The 17,598-nt window shown below is 40.6% G+C and overlaps 5 protein-coding genes and 1 non-coding gene across 6 annotated transcripts; 1 reads left to right on the forward strand and 5 right to left on the reverse strand.

Annotated features, from left to right (window-relative positions):
* The first annotated feature begins 21 nt into the window (after positions 1-21).
* Positions 22-2,662, forward strand: LOC125470098 (autophagy-related protein 18a-like). The gene is made up of 4 exons (XM_048568588.1): positions 22-1,002; positions 1,742-1,949; positions 2,147-2,288; positions 2,374-2,662. Exons 1-4 carry the CDS (start codon positions 160-162, stop codon positions 2,462-2,464), a joined length of 1,284 nt encoding a protein of 427 aa, XP_048424545.1. The 5' UTR covers positions 22-159; the 3' UTR covers positions 2,465-2,662.
* Positions 2,663-2,702: 40 nt separating this feature from the next.
* LOC125470099 (putative protease Do-like 14) lies at positions 2,703-6,107 on the reverse strand. The gene is made up of 10 exons (XM_048568589.1): positions 5,951-6,107; positions 5,784-5,868; positions 5,241-5,495; positions 4,998-5,125; positions 4,580-4,791; positions 4,288-4,369; positions 4,044-4,186; positions 3,817-3,937; positions 3,295-3,387; positions 2,703-3,101 (listed from the first exon to the last, which is right to left on the reverse strand). The coding sequence occupies exons 1-10, from the start codon at positions 5,963-5,965 to the stop codon at positions 2,985-2,987; spliced, it is 1,251 nt and encodes a 416-aa protein (XP_048424546.1). The 5' UTR covers positions 5,966-6,107; the 3' UTR covers positions 2,703-2,984.
* Positions 6,108-6,948: 841 nt separating this feature from the next.
* Positions 6,949-8,086, reverse strand: LOC125469999 (histone H2A, sperm-like). The gene is made up of 2 exons (XM_048568318.1): positions 7,736-8,086; positions 6,949-7,557 (listed from the first exon to the last, which is right to left on the reverse strand). The coding sequence occupies exons 1-2, from the start codon at positions 7,931-7,933 to the stop codon at positions 7,165-7,167; spliced, it is 591 nt and encodes a 196-aa protein (XP_048424275.1). The 5' UTR covers positions 7,934-8,086; the 3' UTR covers positions 6,949-7,164.
* Positions 8,087-8,354: 268 nt separating this feature from the next.
* Positions 8,355-9,173, reverse strand: LOC125470000 (histone H2A.1-like). The gene is made up of 2 exons (XM_048568319.1): positions 8,878-9,173; positions 8,355-8,772 (listed from the first exon to the last, which is right to left on the reverse strand). The coding sequence occupies exons 1-2, from the start codon at positions 9,079-9,081 to the stop codon at positions 8,527-8,529; spliced, it is 450 nt and encodes a 149-aa protein (XP_048424276.1). The 5' UTR covers positions 9,082-9,173; the 3' UTR covers positions 8,355-8,526.
* A 2,585-nt stretch (positions 9,174-11,758) lies between these two features.
* On the reverse strand, positions 11,759-11,829 carry TRNAG-CCC. The gene has a single exon. It is a non-coding gene; the product is annotated as a tRNA-Gly (tRNA).
* Positions 11,830-13,503: 1,674 nt separating this feature from the next.
* LOC125469974 (luminal-binding protein 5-like) lies at positions 13,504-16,921 on the reverse strand. The gene is made up of 7 exons (XM_048568278.1): positions 16,750-16,921; positions 16,169-16,436; positions 15,562-15,773; positions 14,708-15,427; positions 14,466-14,620; positions 14,274-14,356; positions 13,504-14,179 (listed from the first exon to the last, which is right to left on the reverse strand). Exons 1-7 carry the CDS (start codon positions 16,805-16,807, stop codon positions 13,687-13,689), a joined length of 1,989 nt encoding a protein of 662 aa, XP_048424235.1. The 5' UTR covers positions 16,808-16,921; the 3' UTR covers positions 13,504-13,686.
* Between the last annotated feature and the right edge of the window lie 677 nt (positions 16,922-17,598).

A 17,598-nucleotide genomic window follows, 5' to 3' on the forward strand; every position in this document is an offset into this window, starting at 1 on the left:
AAAATTATTTATTTTGCATGAGCTATAAATATTTCCTTCCACACTTCAAAGTTCACAGCTTTAGAGCAAAAACCAGACTAAAATCTTCAGTTGTCCTAAAATTTGTATAAAAATCCCAAATTTCCAACACTTCGCCGGCCACCGTAATTTGATTAATCCATGACCGCCGTCTCCTCCCCGCCTTTTCAATTCGTCCTTCTAGACTGGACTCCTGATTTACTCAACACAACCAACATGGCACACCCGCAGCCTCAGTCACAGCAGCCTCCCAATTCGGCCTCCGATTCCGAACCCGGCGACTCCCACTCTGTCTCCACCCAATACCCAAGCCCAGGCCCGAACCTGAACCTGAACCCGAACCCGAACCAAATCCCCAAGCTCCACCACCTGTCCTTCAACCAGGACCACGTCTGCTTCTCCGTCGCCACGGACTCCGGCTTCCGCGTCTATAACTGCAACCCCGTCCGCGAGCTCTTCCGCCGCGATTCCGGTCAGCGGGGCGTCGGAATGGTCCAAATGCTATTCCGCTCCCAAATCCTCGCCCTAGTCGGCGGCGGTCCCGACCCGATTTACCCGCCCAACAAAGTCATGATGTGGGACGACAAAGAGTCGCGGTGCTACGCCGAGCTCGCTTTCCGATCGGAGGTAAGAAGCGTCAGGCTCCGCCGCGACCAAATCGTCGTCGTTTTGGAGCACAAAATCTTTCTCTACAGTATCACCAGCTTAACGCTCGAGCATCAGATCATGACCATCTCGAACCCCAAAGGACTCTGCGAGGTCTCGCAGTGTTCGGGTCACCCCGTGCTGGTGTGCCCGGGGCTCCAAAAGGGTCAAGTTCGGGTCGACCATTACGGGTCAAAGCGGACCAAGTTTATTGCCGCCCACGATTCTGTGCTCTCTTGCTTGGGGCTCACGCAGGACGGCCGGCTGCTCGCTACAGCCAGCAGTAAAGGGACATTGATTCGGATTTTCAATGCTTTGGATGGTTCATTACTGCAAGAGGTATTTAAATTTCAATTCGGGATTTTGAAGGATTTTAATTCTTTTAATGAATACAGAAGTATTCAAGATTTTAAGTGATTAATTCAATTAAAATTTTAAGATAATTTATTAAAATTCTTAGAAATTTGGGTGTATTCAATTAGGATTTTAAAGAAGTTTATAAAGGTATTCAATTAGAAATTGATTTTAAAGAATTTGAGAAAATTGAGAAATTAAAGGGAATTGGAGAGATTTCATAGTGTATTTTAAGCATCCACAAATCTTATCTCTCCTATGAGATTTCGAAAGAATTGAATCAAAATTTTATATGGAATCTCTACAAATCAATTAAACTCTATAAAAATCCAGTAAAATCTCTCAAATTCTGAATTGAATACACCCCCCTCAATGTTTTCAAATTAATGTGTTTTTGGGTGCCATTGTTCATGCCTATGAAGTTTATTCGAATCCGAATCGAATTACTGTCCTATCAAGTTTTGTCAAAGTTTGGTTTTTGGGAACAATTTGTCTCAGTAATGAGTCTGACATTCATGATTGATAGGATTTGGTTCATGCTTGATTAAGGGTTTAGGCTCAAAATCGACATGGTAGCGGTTTCCTTGCAACCGAAGTTTGAGCGAAGCCCGAAAACCAAGCATGATTCGGGAACCGATTTGTCATAAATTTAGGTGTTATCTGTGGCATTACAAGCTGTGGAGCTGTGTGCTATATTTGAGAGCTTACTTGGTATCTTGTGTAGGTAAGGAGAGGAGCCGAGAGAGCAGAGATTTTCAGTCTTGCTTTCTCCTCTGGTGCACAATGGCTAGCTGCGTCAAGTGACAAGGGCACCGTCCATGTTTTCAGCGTCAAGGTTGATTCGGGATCCTTGGGGGGTGAGAGATCAAGCAGTTCATCAGAATCCAGTCCCCCGAGTCCGTTGGGCATTTCATCTCTCTCTTTCATGAAAGGTAATATACTTTGCATAGTTTATACTGGAGGGCTCTTCGGTTAACTTGCAGACGCTGTCACTCGGAATATCCTATGCCTGCTGCATTGGTGGCAAGGAAATTTGTTCCCAAATCCGCAGGAGCTTTAGATTAACGTAAATTTCTAAATGAATAGCAGTTGCGGATTCTGATCATGGTCTCTTTCGGTTTCATTCTAGGTTTATCCTTCTCCGGTGTGCTGCCAAAGTATTTCACCTCAGAGTGGTCAGTGGCTAAATATCACTTGCCGGAAGGTCTGCGGTACACTGTTGCCTTTGGCCACCAGAAGAACACGGTGGTGATTCTTGGCATGGACGGAAGGTACGCGATTTTGATATTGTTTGTTCTTTTCTTTCCCGCTTCTGAATACTACTCGTCTAATCCAGTTATCGGATTACCGTTGCAGCTTCTACCGATGCCAGTTTGACCCCGTAAACGGAGGAGGGATGACTCAGATTGAATACCATAACTTTCTTAAGCCAGAAGAAACCTCCTGAAGTAGTCTAAATATACAGTTTTGGTAATGACTCCTGTTATATTACGTCCTTTTGTCCCTTACATTGCTTGGGGTTGAAATTAGTTCATTGTAAATATCTGAGGAAATAAGGATTGTGCTAGAGATTGTTCAACATTTCAACATTGTAAATAAACTTGTCTCCAAACTTCTGGTTCGCAGCGTTGATTAGTTCGATTTTGACCTTACTGTACGTTTCTGCCAGATTTACATACGTAAGATTAGATACAAGTCCACGCTACGTTCTTCGTCCAATGAAGGAAGAAATAGACGATATTTGAGTTACAAAACGATTCACATCAATATAGAGAGTGTTTTTTCGAGCTTACATGAACACGTACAAACTGGCTGGCTAATGCATACACTCTTGTACTTTTTCGTCACGGGATTTTACAGGAATCGGACACAGCAAACATCTTGTACACAAACGCTTTTCATTCAACAACAATAAAGCTTTAAACTGCTAAATGAGGTCGGCTGTATGAAACCTAAACGCTTTCCAATCACATATCTGAATTGGACTCCTCTGGGATCACCGTTAAAGTCACTATCTCGTCTCTCGCTCGTATAACGACTGCCTTGATGGGCACCCCGACTCGGTCTCCCATTATTTCAATGATCTGTCACGATTTCACCAATAATATGAACCATCATTAACCAAGTCATATGCTAAAATTTGGAGCAAATACTATCGATGTCTACTCAGACAAATTTCAGCAACAAAAAACTGACTCTTAAATATTTCACACTATAGCATTCACTTTCAATCCAAACTGTAACGATATTATTGTACGGGTTCCAATATGGCAATACCTCCTTGATGCTCTCAACAGCGTTTCCATCAAATTCAATAACAACATCACCAGGACAGAACCCAGCTCGTTCAGCAGGCGATCCAGGAGTTACCTACACGAACATTGGGCAGATTATCAGACAAGCGATCCAGCCATCTCAAGCAGGAATACGTTCGTTCCTCTGGATGTACAATGTCAAGGTATTCATGATGAAGTAAAAGTAAGAGCATGGTGCATTAATCTTATTCATCGTTTCATAGCACCCAGTGAAAATAAATGTGTTATTTGTTGAATTCCAACGTTCCATAACAGCCTCGTGTCTGTTTTTGCACATCACATACCCTTTTGGACAATACTGATGCATATCAAGGCAGGGAAAACAACGGAGGTACTATTACCAGATTGGCTAGGAAGCCATTCAAAAATCTTGCAATTCAGAAACTGCCATAGGATGGAATCTACTGATATATTTTCTACACGGGTAGATTCAGCTACTATTTGGATAAATATGCATAAAGGAAGGAAGCAACTATATACATACCATTGGCACTAGAATGCCTTTCTTCACATTTGGGAATGTAGGATCTCTTTCTTTAAGCTGATTGATGATCATCTCATTGAGATCGATCATCTTTAGTCCAACCCAAGGCCGAACAACCCTCCTGCCAAAGGTGACCGATTAGCTTCACAGATACTGTGATAAAGGAAACCAAATTGTCAAAGACTTATGACTTTAGACTAATGAGTTTCATGCTGAAACAAGTATACCCGCTTTTCTTGAAGTGCTCCATGATTTTGGTGACTGAATCAATTGGGAAGGCAAAACTCAATCCATCAGCAGCAAGTACTTTCATAATATTAACACCAATCACTTCTCCGTCAATATTCACCAAAGGCCCCCCAGAATTGCCCTGCACCACGCAAGTGAGAGACCAGAAAAAAGGAGCCGAGTCTTAGACACATTTCATAGTCATTATTACGGGACACACACAATGAAGAGTAAGAGAGATACCGGATTGATTGCGCAATCTGTCTGTAAATACTCTCTCCGCACTCCACCAAGACCCAAATCAGTGCTCTTTCGGTCAACACAACTAGATTTCAGGAAGAAAACAAAATGAGGAAAAGGCAAGAACTAGTGCTTACCATTGTCAATTTAAGACACAACGCTGGCTTTTCTTACTCAACATCTATCATCTACATAACATGGAAGGCTTGAAATTGTTCGTGTTGCTAGAAGTTCCACTTCATAACTGGTAAAAGAAAAGAACAACTCCTTATTACTCAAAATTATTATAACTTACCTTATAATACCAGCTGTGACGGTATTCTGAAGTGAAAGTGGACAACCAACAGCTATCACCCAATCCCCAGGTTGAAGTTTACGCGAACTGCCGAGCTTTGCTATTGGCAGTGGGGTTTTAGAATTGATCTTTACTATAGCCACATCGGATTGTAAATCTGCATTGACCACGGTGCCTTCAAATGTTCTACCATCTTGCAAAGTGATATGAACCTGTACCAAGTTACACCAAACATCAAACCTATTGCATTTCATAACTCAGTCTTACGACTCTTACCCCATTTTACAACATCCTTAATAATGTCCTAACCTGAATTATTTTCAATTTCAAATATGATTTTAAACTTTGAAATACATGCCCTTCGTATATATAACAATGTGATATTTTAAATGACGAAAACTGGGAAGCAGTTTCTAACCTTCCCCTTTGATGAAGCTCTCAGGCCATAAAAATCAACTACAGTATGAGCACATGTTAAAATTGTACCGTCCTCGCCAATAATAGTTCCAGAGCCTATACTCTTTCCCGGAGTGATCCCATATGCACCTACAAGACTCAGTTGACAATTATGATCATCATTGATCTCACAATATAATACACAACTACCTCAAAAATAAAAAAGCAAAAGAGGAAAAACAAACATCCAAAAATGTACGCTTACCCTGTGGAGCAGAGATGTTGACAACAGCAGGACCAACCTTCGCAGCTGCCTTTGCGAAAGAATCTCTGCCCAAACATCCAGAACATGGCTTTGGGGTCTCTTCAGATGGGGAAACACCATAAATATCCTTCCTTATATCTGAAGGTGGAACTGGTCTATTTCCCACAGAAAATAGCGGAGCCAATAGCTCCGTTTGCCATGGAAGCCGCAGCGATTTGGGCAATGGCGCAGGGATTGACACTGAAGCCGTATAGTCTAAAACCCAATTCATGAGCAATGATATGATTATTACAGCTACAAATAATGGTCTATAATCACAGTTAATCGATTAAAAGCACACTAATTTTTAGCCTCAAATCAAAGTTTATAAATGCTAAGCGCAAAAACATCTCAAACGAATCACGATCTCAATTCAAATTTTGATCAAAACCCAACATTTAATTTCTCATGTCCTCAATTGCCCAGCAAGCAAAAAGTGTTTGACTACAAGAAAAGATCAAAATTCTATTTGGAACAAACTAAAAAAAAGAGCTTGGAGCTCACCGGAGTTTCTGCTGCCGTTGGTGTACAAAAAAGCAGACCCTGCAGCGGCGATGGCGGCAATCCGGTTCCGAGTTGAAAATTTTCTCTGCCGAAATCAGATGGAAATTCATAAGTTTCTTGAGAAGTAGCAAAATTTGAAATTAATTTGAATTAATGTGCGAGAATACCAGAAAATGCTTCATGAGTAGAGGAAGAAGAATGCTTCTGGAATGTGGATGGAAGTTGTGGAACGCAAAATACACCAAAACCCCTCGATAAACCCGCCCTTTTGCTTTTGTTGACGGCGCCTTAAATCTCAGAGACCGTACTAGAAGTTTTAAATGGGCTCTACAAACCAACAATCAAGTTTAAATGGGTTTTTTTCCCATATGAAGCCCAAGAAAACAAACTTCTCTACCCCCTCTTCAAATCATTTTTTCTTTTAAATGAACGAAAGCTTCGGTGGGTTAAATAGTTAGTTAGTTAGTTAGTTGTTAGTTGTTAGTTATTAGTAGGAATCGAATCCACACTATTTTACATAAACATGATTTCTTTCACTACTACGGTAAAGCTCCATCTACAACAATTTTTAGAAAAACGTTACTTCTTTTGAAATATTGACCCATGCACAATTTTTTTCTTCCCGCCGCTTCAGTTGAGCAATGATTTTAAATTAATTACATCCTTTGGATTTGCCTACGCTATTCTTGAGTCCTTTAAGATACGTCAATCAATCATCTACCATTACAACTGTCACTTTTTTTATATCACATTAAAGGTTATTTTTATGAATCGAGATTTTATCTGCATCTCGCAGTTTGGAGTCGACAAAGCAAGTAATCCCAACCACACATTTCAAATCTTACGACCCCCATTAGTTCATCTCACTAGCTCACTTTACAAAACCTAAGGGTTCGAATCTCTCTAATCTCTTGAACGGACCCTATTACACTATCAATCGGCTCTGGATTGCGAGATCCGAAAAGGATCTGAATTCTATTTTCATCTATTCGCAAGGAGAAAGTAACAAAAAAGAGATCAAATTGACCATTGAAACATATTGGCATGTTTAGAAAATTGGGTCTCGAAGCCAAATTCAAAGACAAGGGAGAAATTAGAAGAACGTTATTTGTTGCATATGTGAGGTAGGCTAATTTGACAGGGCAATGTGTCCAACCACTTGCACTTCGAAAAGTCAACTTTTCACCAAAAAGGTTGCATTTTGATCACCATTTCCATTCACAAAAGCAAGAAAAATCCATTGGAGGCTGCCCAGAGTATATCCAACCCTCTACAAGTCCCATTTGAGCACTACTCACTAAACCAGTGATTACCCATTAACCAAAATCCAAAACACAGACCAAATTACCTAACTTCCCTACTCAGTCACTGACATTCATGATCATGTAGTTGTTGATAAACCAGAAACATCAGACGACGGGCTCCTCGGGGCGTTGGGGGAATTGGGGACATTTTCCGCAACATCAGAAGCTGAATCGGCAACCGCCGCAGGCGGGTTGGGAGCAATTTCAGCGGCGGGAGCGGAACAGATATCGGCGACGATCTTGGCGGGTTTGGGAGACTTGGCAGCCTTCTTTTTGGCATCACCGCCGTTGAAGGTCGGCTTCGGAAGCAAAACGGGGTTTATATGTGGAAGCACACCGCCGCTGGCGATGGTCACTCCTTTCAAAAGCTTTCCCAACTCCTCGTCGTTCCTCACTGCCAATTGCACGTGCCGCGGGGTGATTCGACTCTTCTTGTTGTCACGTGCCGCATTCCCAGCCAATTCCAGAACCTGATTCGACACCCAACCCAAAAATCTCAGCTCTCATTTTCGTTTCCCGAATTTTCTCAGCAACCAAACACCAAATAGAAACAGAACGATTTCAAGAGAATTTTTCACACAATAACCATACCAGACTAAAAATATTTTTATTTTTGAGATAAAAAATGTAAATTAGATGTAAGACTACCTCAGCAGCGAGGTATTCGAGAACAGCAGCCAGATAAATCGGAGCCCCGGCGCCGATGCGCTGGGCGTAGCGACCGGCTTTCAGAAAACGGCCGATCCGACCCACCGGAAATTGCAGGCCAGCCCGGGACGATTTAGTCACCTTCTTCCTCCCTCCGCCTTTCCTGCCACCGAAGCCTCCGCTGATCGCGGCGACCATTTCTTCGCTCACGGGTTTACAAGTGAAACGATCGTTTTGGAGGGAAAGTTCAAGGGCTTCGCAGCGCTATGATTTTGAATTTCGGAATTGCGGAATTTGGCCGGTGGTTCTTATAGGGAAATGCGCCACCTGGGCGATCCGTGATTTTATACGATCAACGGCTGAAAAACAGACACGTAGCCATCCAGATTTACTGTGAGCGGGTTTGGAGGAGTTAGGGTTCATGGGTGCCTTCCAAGGGTTTTTTGGTAAAAAGACATTTAGGAACCAATTTCCGTATTTTCTTCCCGGATTAACCCAATTATCTTGCAAATAAATCAAGATAAACATCTCTTTTTCCTTAATAAATTTTGATGGGCACTGGTGGAATTTTGCGTTTAAATAAATAAAATGAAATTCCAAGTTACGATGGGAAACCGAATTTTAATCACAAAACCAGAATTTTTCCATTGAATTCCAGATATACCCCTACTGCATTTTTGCACAACAAACTACACACATGGTTACACAGATTAACCAAAAGACCAAAATACCCCTAGGCTTTGTAGATATTCCCGCTAGATTAATTAATAGCTCTAAGAACGGCATGCATTTTATGCCTTCTTGGGCGACTTTGCTGCCTTGGGAGATTTGGGCGCCTTCTCGCCTTCCTGGGAGCCGGAGGTCTTCTTCGGAAGCAAGACTGGGTTGATGTTCGGGAGCACGCCGCCACTTGCGATGGTCACTCCGGCGAGGAGCTTTCCAAGCTCCTCGTCGTTTCTCACGGCCAGGAGCACGTGCCTCGGGTTGATCCGCGTCTTCTTGTTGTCACGCGCCGCGTTTCCCGCCAACTCCAGCACCTGATTTCGATCCGGCACCGTAAATTAATTAGCGAAAATTGAATATACATACACATATATAAACGGAAAAGGTTTAGATCTGAAAAATGTGGATTGTGAAATTACCTCGGCTGCGAGGTATTCGAGGACTGCGGCGAGGTAAATGGGAGCGCCGGTACCGGTGCGCTGGGCGTAGCGGCCCTTTTTGAGGAAACGTGCGATACGACCGACGGGGAACTGGAGGCCGGCTTTTACTGACTTAGACACCGACTTCTTCCTCTCTCCGCCTCTTCTTCCGCCGGCGCCCTTGGTGACTTTCGTGGTCTCCATTCTCTCTGAATTTTCTGGGGAAACGAAAACGATGCGTTTAGGAGGGAAAGTGGATGTTTCGACGCTCTTGGATTTGAATTTGGTCAGGACTGATTCGGTGCGTGGTGTTTATAATGGGGGTATGCCACGCTGGCAATCCGTGCGGATTTGGTGCGGCCAATGAGATGAGTTTTAATTGAAGGGAATGGTTGTGATGTTTATGACGATCAACGGCTGTGAGTTAATGACATGCTGGCGATCCATGTCCTTTTGGGTGTGGCGACTAGTTGGAGCACTGCATACGCTTTTAGATCAATGCTGTGAGACTTTTTTTGTCATTCATTAAATGACAATTTAGTCCATGTTACAGAAAAAAATTATGAACAATTTATGTAATTTCGCATAAATTAAAATTTTGCTAACTTTTTAACGTTCATCGTTCATATATGATCATAACATATGTCTAATTTAAAAGATAAAAATATAAGTCGCTCCAGCTTTTCCAAAAAAAAATTGTTTCATACAAAATGTACGGGTTTAGGCTGGTACTTAATTGCACACGCATAGTGTGTTTGTTTCATCTAGTTATTTTTAAAGAAAAATGTAAAATGTATATGAAACTTACATTTTATGAGGTGCATCTCGCTCGTTCAAAAAATAAAGGCTAAATAGCCAAAATGGTCCATGATATATGCATAACGCATCACTTTGGTCCTTGAGATTGTCTACCATCCATCATTTTGGTTATTCCGTTAAAAACTCTTTGGGCAATTTTCAAAGCTTCGTAACTCAATCGTTTCTTAACCAAATTCGACCTATAATATATCAAAATAAAGATAGGAAAGTGTAGAACAATTTTATATCTATTTGGAAGGCCAATAGTTGCCAGAGATGACTGAAAAATAGCCTCAAAGTTGACTGGTCTGTGGAAAAACTGTAAAATTCGTCAAAAATTGGGTAAACTTTAAACGTTCATAACTTCTTCAATACTTAACGAAATCAAGTGATTAAAAAACAAAGATCATAATTGTCGACAAGACGAAGAGAATGGTATTTTCCTTGATGGCTAATTCACTGAAATTTGCCTAGAAAATGGCTCGAAAGTGGCTAACCATTTTCAAGTTAGCCACTTTCGAGCCATTTTCCGGCCAAACCATTGTGAGTCAGCCATCAAGAAAGGTACCATTCTCTTCGTATCGTCGAGAAGTATGATTTTTGGTATTGAATCACTCGATTTCGTTGAGTATTGAAAAAGTTATGAACGTTTAAAGTTTATCTAGTTTCCAGCGAGTTTTCAGTTTTTTCACGGACCAATCAACTTTGAGGCTATTTTCCGGCTATCTCCGGCAACCATTGGCCTTCCAAATAGATATAAAATTGTTCTACACTTTCCTATCTTCATTTTGATATATTATAGGTCGAATTTGGTTAGGAAACAATTGAATTACGAAGCTTTGAAAATTGCCTAAAGAATTTTTAACGGAATGACCAAAATGATGGATGGTGGACAATCTCAGGGACCAAAGTGATGTGTTATGCATATCTCAAGGACCATTTTGGCTATTTAGGCGAAAATAAAAGTAAATAATGTCCCAAATTTATATTTTTCCCCATTGAGTTCGCTAGTTAATGTGCAAAACTCGTTGCATTCAGCACGAAGAAGAAGAAGAGTGAGGAAGAGAAGCCTATTAGGGGGAAAATTACACGACTGAAATCCATGGAGTTGGATTTCTAAATAATTGAAGAGGAGATATGAGAACAATGGAAGAAAGAAGGAACATAATTAAAGATTTTTTTACCTTAAGACCATCTCCAACCTTTAGAGTAAAACCTAAAATTTTAAGCCCATAAAATTTAGGTTTTAACTCAGAAACAGTTTTTCTGCCACATATCTTATGCCCTAAATTTTTTAGCCTGAGGTTATTAGACTAACTCCAATCCTTGGAGTCAGTTATAAAATTTTCCTTCTATTCCCTCTCCCCCCCCCCCTCCCCCCCAAAATTCATTCCAATGCTTGTTCTAAAATGGAGTTAAGTTTTAAAACTAAAAAAAAGGTTAGATTTAGGCCAAAGTTAGTGGTGGAGCCCACATGTGAGAGTGGAAAACGGGATGTGAAGCCCAATTGCCCAAGACCCACGCTCGGACGCGCTAGTCCAACAGTAGCCAAACCCCACTCACGTGGGCATGTCCCCTTCTTGTCGGCTGTAACAATGAGCCCAACAACTTTTATTTCTGATCCAACGACCACAATTCAAATGGATCAACGATCCATGTTTATATTTGTTTTTTTTTTATATACTTATAATTTCATTGAATCCAACAACTAATATCTAATATGATCAAATCAAATGGTATAAAAAAAAAATCTAACAGCCCAAATTTAAATCTAACTCCTAAAATAATTAAAAAAAATTATTTAACTCAAAATTCATCCAAATTTAGTGATTTTTCAATATTTATCGGAATTATGACAAATAATGTGTGACACTATCTTTGAAATTATGCGAAGCCTTTTTATTCTTTGAAATGCACTGAAAATCTCGACATAATTTTTCTCTAAAAGTTCCGCTTCTACTGGTTGTTATTTTATATTTGATCTGTCCAAAACGCCTAATTTACAAGTAAAAGAGAATACTATTAAACCGTAGTACTAAGTGGCAATGAATATGTGAAAAAGGTAAAAAATGTAAAACACTGGTGCGCATCCAGGGAATCGAACCCTGGTCAGTACCGTGGGAGGGTACTATGATACCACTACACCAGATGCGCTTGTTGTTTTTAAAGTTCTCCAGTTTATACATAACCTCTATAAAAACTGTGCTAATGAAATTTAAGAAAAACTACTGAAAAGGGCTTGAAAACTTTGAGTTTTAACGATAAGAACAAAATAAATGGTAAAGTGAATAGTACCATGATTGAATTTTTAGTGTAAAAATATGGTTTTTCGTTAAAGTGAAAAATACCGGGAGCTTTTCGTTATAGTTCCCTTAAATTTATGACGTACAAATCACCTAGTACACCTAAGAACATAGATGTTTTTTCAACTATGTTATCAATATCTCGGTTTCTCGAGCAGGCAAGAGCTCATGGAGAGAATCTCTCATGTATACCAATCATAATTGTGTGTAATAAATTAATAATTAAAGAACAAAAGATGGAAGGGATGACAATGGTCTCGAGAGGGTACTTATGCCATCTCCAACTGAAGAGTCCAGAGAGCCAAAAGCTCGAAAAACGTCTTCAACCGAGGGCTAGGTCAGAGGGCTCGTGGGCCCCACATAATCTAAAAGGGCCAACTCGCTGGTCACTTTCAACCAGCCCGCTGGCTAGCCCAATTTCAATTTTTTTTTTTGTTCTTTTCCATTGCCCATCCCACTTTAGGGTTTAGGGCTTACTTTTTTATTTTTATTTTTATGGTCCCTGCCCACTTTTTGTTTTTATGCCCAACATCATTTTTTTTCGGACGCTTTTTTTTTTAATTTCTAATTTTTTTCCTACACCATTTTTCACATTTTTTCCATTCTTACCTCATTTTATTTCAATTATTCACATTCCATACTATAGCCCTTTGGTCCTCGGTTGGAGACGGTTTTTTTGTGACAGGGCTAAAACGAGCCCTATGGCCTTTTGGCCCTCGGTTGGACATGGTAAGGAATATGACCCTACACTGTTTATTAAAATATTAATTTCTTGGAGAACCAGAGGGCCAAAACGAGCCATCTGGCCAGCCTTTGGTTGGAGATGACCTTAACTAAGGTGTCTGGTTAAACCTCAGTCATGTCTAAATCCTCTACTTTTGCTCCACCATGCAACGTCCAATCAAACTTATGCACCAAAATTTCTCCATTATTTAAGAATATTTCGTACAATCTATCATACCAAAATATGCGAAAACAAATCCAAAACCTTGTTGGATCCTCTTTGTGAGGATCTCGAAGATCCGTGAATTACATCCGTTTATCGTACATCGTGCAGTAAAAATTCGTTTTAAATTTTTATTTAAAATTAAATAAAAATAGTACTTGACAAAAACTAACCCCACAATTTACGGATCTCCAAGATCCTCACCAAAAGGATCCGGAAAGGATCTTGTTGGTGCGAAAACACTCCATAAATAAATAAAAATATAAAAATAATAGCTTCACATAACAAAGAGAGATAAAATAAGTTTCAATGGATAAAATAAATTAAATAACGACTGCTAAAGATAAATTAGTTTATAAGTCATTATTTGTAATATTGTTCAATGTACTGATCAACTTGTGAATTAAAACGAAAATTATACAAATATAGCTAGGTAAACTCGAACACGATCCATTGCCTCTCACTCATTACTTGTTAAATTGTGGTCTTGCGTTAATTTTCTTGAGGGCCACAGTTCTCTTGATTTAACCATTGCACGAGTTGTTATGTTTTCTGGTGTTTATCCTTGAACAACGAAACTAGAAACCAAAAAACCTCTTAATTTTCATTCGGAATTAAAAGTTCGAAATTAATGTTCAAATACACATACAATTATATAGACACTATCAATCATGCTACATTTTAAGCTCTAACACCCGCCAAAAAAGAAAAGGAGAAGAAAAAAGACAATGACACTCTCAAACATTCGGCGTTTCATAGTTTCTACAGCTCATCATTTGGTTCTTCCTCATCCTGTGAACCACCAGAACTTCCACCGCTCTTCTCATACACTTGCTTTATCACCGGATTGCACACTGCCTCCACCTCCTTCAGCTTCTCGTCGAAATCATCCTTATCGGCGTTTTGGTTGTCATCCAGCCACTCGAGCGCCTCCTTCAGCGTGCTTTCGATCTTCTCCTTGTCATCCGAATCAATCTTATCCGCCAGCTTGTCCTTGTCATTGACAGTGCTCTTCATGCTGTAAATGTAGGTCTCAAGTTTGTTCCTGGCATCTATTTTTTCCCTCACTTTGTTATCCTCCTCGGCAAACTCCTCAGCCTCCTTCACCATTCTCTCTATTTCTTCCTGGCTTAGACGCCCCTTGTCATTGGTGATCGTTATGGATTGAGACTTCTTCGCGGCCTTGTCCTCTGCCCTCACATGTAGGATGCCATTTGCATCGACCTCAAATGTCACCTCGATTTGGGGCACTCCCCTGCAACAAAAAAGTTAAACCATGCAGCTTTCAGGACACAATTCGTCTTTGCAAATGTTAGATCAGACCAAATTTACCCTAAACAATTAACTACCTTGGAGCAGGTGGAATGCCGGTGAGATCAAACTTTCCAAGCTCACGACAATCCTTTGTCAAGCTTCTTTCACCTTCGTACACCTGATTAATTTCAAACACATACACTAGTTAAAGTACTAGAAAAGCACACGCTATGCAAAATATCAAAATTCCCATCTAACTAGTCTCTGTATTTATCTGTTAAACACACCTTGATGGTTACTGTGGTTTGCTGGTCCTGATAAGTGGTGAAGACTTGAGACTTCTTCGTCGGGATGACAGTGTTCCTTGGAATCAATTTTGTCATGACGCCACCAACTGTTTCGATACCAAGACTCAATGGAGCGACATCAAGCAAAAGAAGATCTGCGGAAAAACAAATTTTAGTCCGTTGCAAATTATGTTGAGATCAGCAAACTAAATTCAAAATAAGTGCTCTCACTATATGATTACCTTTGGTTTCTTCTCCGCCTTCACCACTGAGAACTCCACCTTGAACTGCAGCACCATATGCAACAGCCTCATCAGGATTGATCCCCTTGCTTGGCTCTTTCCCATCGAAGTAGTCCTTCAACATCTGTTGCACCTTAGGAATTCGGGTACTCCCTCCAACCAGGACAATCTCCTGAATATCTTTCTTCTTCAAGCCTGCATCTTCCATAGCCTTTTTCACCGGCCCCATGGTTTTCTTGAACAAGTCCATATTCAACTCCTCGAATCTAGCCCTTGTCAATGGCTCCGAAAAATCAATGCCATCAAAAAGAGATTCAATTTCCACTCGAACCTGATGCTGGCTACTCAACGCTCTCTTAGCTCTCTCACATTCCTTTCGAAGTTTCCCGAGAGCTTTGTTGTCCTTGCTAATATCTTTGTTATATTTCTTCTTGATCAACTTGATGAAGTAGTCCATCACTCTATGGTCGAAGTCCTCTCCTCCTAAGTGAGTGTCTCCACTCGTAGACCTCACCTCAAACACGCCATTGTCAATGGTCAAGATGCTAACATCAAATGTACCACCACCAAGATCATAAACCAGTATGTTCTTCTCTCCTTTCTTGTCTAGACCATAGGCAATGGCTGCGGCCGTGGGCTCATTGATTATCCGAGCCACATTGAGCCCGGCAATGATGCCTGCATCCTTGGTAGCCTGCCTCTGCGCATCATTGAAATACGCTACAAGAACCAATCAAACCAAACCCATCAGACCAATGAACACAATAACATGAACGCTAGGTTTTCTCATTGTATTATCTAACAACCATCCACAAGGCTATATAAGATTTGTAAAAGAGATTTTCAAGCATTACCTGGAACGGTTACCACGGCGTCTTTGATCTTCTTCCCGAGATAGGCCTCGGCGGTTTCCTTCATCTTTCCCAAAATCATAGCACTGATTTCCTCAGGGCTAAAAACCTTGGTTTCACCTTTAACCTTCACCTGAATGTAAGGCTTCCCATCTTTGTTCACAACCTTATAGGGCAAATACTTAATATCTCTCTGCACCTCTGGATCATCAAACCTACAGATCAAAACACCAAATCGAACAAAACCCGATTAAGTTCATGATCCAAACTAAACACACGGGAAATCCCCAATTCCACAGTCCTTCCAATCCAATTATAATGTAAATTTTCTTAAATTTCCCATTTAATTTGATAATCAAAATTAAACACACGGATAAGCCAACTCCTTCCAATCCAACATTGAAGTAAAGTTTCTCAATTTTTTCCATGCCATTTAATTTCATAATCCAAATTAAACACACAGATAAACCACACCCTTCCAATTAATCCAATTTAGCAAGTAAAAAATTTGCTTACTTTCCCCATTTAAAAGTTGATAATCCAAATTAAAAACACAAAAAAAAAAAAAAACCAGTCTCTTGCAGCCAAATTACTAAGTAAATTTGCTTACTTTCTCCCAATGAGTCGCTTGACGTCGAAAATCGTGCGTTCTGCGTTGAGAGGGGCTTGGTTCTTCGCCGCCTCTCCGATCAAACGCTCCGTATCAGTGAATGCGACCCAGGAGGGTGTGATTCTGTTGCCTTGATCGTTCGCTATGATTTCCACATGACCGTTCTTATAAACTGCCACACAAGAATACGTTGTTCCGAGATCGATTCCTATCACCGTCCCCACCTTCGGTGAATCTTCGGCTGCTACTGCTATTCCACACAGGAATTCTACCCAAAACAAAAATTAGAAACACCAAATTCTTCAGCAAATTATATGAATAAAAAAAAATCAAAAGTTCATACTCAAGGTAAAAAATTATTGATAAAATAAATGAACTAAAAATTTCCGTACGTATATTCTTAGAATCGAGCATATATTGATCAAGACTTTGAAATCAATCACATGTGACGCATTATCGGTGACGACAATAATATGTGACACATTTTCGGTGACAGAATTAACGTTCGTGTATTAGTATTCGCGATTTAATAACAAACAGACATTCGTTCCGTAGTCGGACTATATTTGATGAATTGGTACCTGAAACAAAGAGAAGCAGAAACGCGAACGACAATGCATGGATCCTCTTCACCTCCATTGATTTACTTCTCGAAGTTCCTCTGTAATTTGAGCTTTTTCTGTAAATCTTCTCCTTTTTTGTTGAGATTTTTGTGAGCTTGTGAATTTGATTTCTGAGTGAAGCAGCGGAGGGTGAGGGGGTTATTTATATACTGTTTGGCTCCGTTCGGTTAATGTTTGTTCGTTGGTATTTCCGTCCAATGGCGATGCGCCACGTCGGCAATTTTGCGTCAGTGCTCGTTGTTGGCTACTTACTGGGACATGATGTCAAAGCCCGTATGCGTTTGCCGCGTGGAGTCTGTTGGAATCCGGATGCTTCTTGAATTGTGAAGAAGGGGAAAAAGGCGCGCGGGAATTCGTGGCGGTCGGAGGGTAGATCGGGTATTCAATAAACGAACGAGGGTGAGATGGTAATTTGACTCTTTGTTTCGGAGTCTGGGCTGTTCTGGACCCACAGTTGCTTTGTTTTGGCCCATTATCAATATGACCTCGCGGCCAAGCCCATCCAACATGACGGGTTGCCGGCAGTCGTCCGAGTAATCCGTCTTCTCAAGACACATGGGACCCCAGCATTCGGGTCTACCAAAATGAGACCATGTGGAAGCCGAACGAAGGAGAGATTCACTTGACCAAGCGTTAGTTTTAGTGGCGTTACCGAAGATTTTCTTTTAATTTTTCAGTTTGGCTTTTTATTTCATTATGAACTTCTCTAATTTTTTAAAACGTGTCAATATGACACACACCATAAAGTAGAGTAGATTTGACCAAGGATGGGCATATGGGTCTTAGGACCCGTGTTACCTGAACCGA

The sequence above is a fragment of a genome, unplaced genomic scaffold, assembly GCF_019419815.1.
Source record: "Pyrus x bretschneideri cultivar Hongxiangsu unplaced genomic scaffold, Pyrus_bretschneideri_v1 Contig48, whole genome shotgun sequence".
Classification (NCBI taxonomy): Eukaryota; Viridiplantae; Streptophyta; class Magnoliopsida; order Rosales; family Rosaceae; genus Pyrus; species Pyrus x bretschneideri.

Coding starts and splice junctions, on each gene's coding strand:
- LOC125470098 (XM_048568588.1), top strand. CDS start 160: ATGACCGCCGTCTCCTCCCCGCCTTTTCAATTCGTCCTTCTAGACTGG. Junction 1,003..1,741: donor ATGGTTCATTACTGCAAGAG/GTATTTAAATTT, acceptor TATCTTGTGTAG/GTAAGGAGAGGAGCCGAGAG. Junction 1,950..2,146: donor ATCTCTCTCTTTCATGAAAG/GTAATATACTTT, acceptor GTTTCATTCTAG/GTTTATCCTTCTCCGGTGTG.
- LOC125470099 (XM_048568589.1), bottom strand. Junction 5,496..5,783: donor CAACGGCAGCAGAAACTCCG/GTGAGCTCCAAG, acceptor ATTGGGTTTTAG/ACTATACGGCTTCAGTGTCA. Junction 4,792..4,997: donor GAGCTTCATCAAAGGGGAAG/GTTAGAAACTGC, acceptor AACTTGGTACAG/GTTCATATCACTTTGCAAGA.
- LOC125469999 (XM_048568318.1), bottom strand. CDS start 7,933: ATGGTCGCCGCGATCAGCGGAGGCTTCGGTGGCAGGAAAGGCGGAGGG. Junction 7,558..7,735: donor TCGAATACCTCGCTGCTGAG/GTAGTCTTACAT, acceptor GTGTCGAATCAG/GTTCTGGAATTGGCTGGGAA.
- LOC125470000 (XM_048568319.1), bottom strand. CDS start 9,081: ATGGAGACCACGAAAGTCACCAAGGGCGCCGGCGGAAGAAGAGGCGGA. Junction 8,773..8,877: donor TCGAATACCTCGCAGCCGAG/GTAATTTCACAA, acceptor GATCGAAATCAG/GTGCTGGAGTTGGCGGGAAA.
- LOC125469974 (XM_048568278.1), bottom strand. CDS start 16,807: ATGGAGGTGAAGAGGATCCATGCATTGTCGTTCGCGTTTCTGCTTCTC. Junction 16,437..16,749: donor TCTGCTTCTCTTTGTTTCAG/GTACCAATTCAT, acceptor TGTTTTGGGTAG/AATTCCTGTGTGGAATAGCA. Junction 15,428..15,561: donor CGCCGTGGTAACCGTTCCAG/GTAATGCTTGAA, acceptor TGGTTCTTGTAG/CGTATTTCAATGATGCGCAG.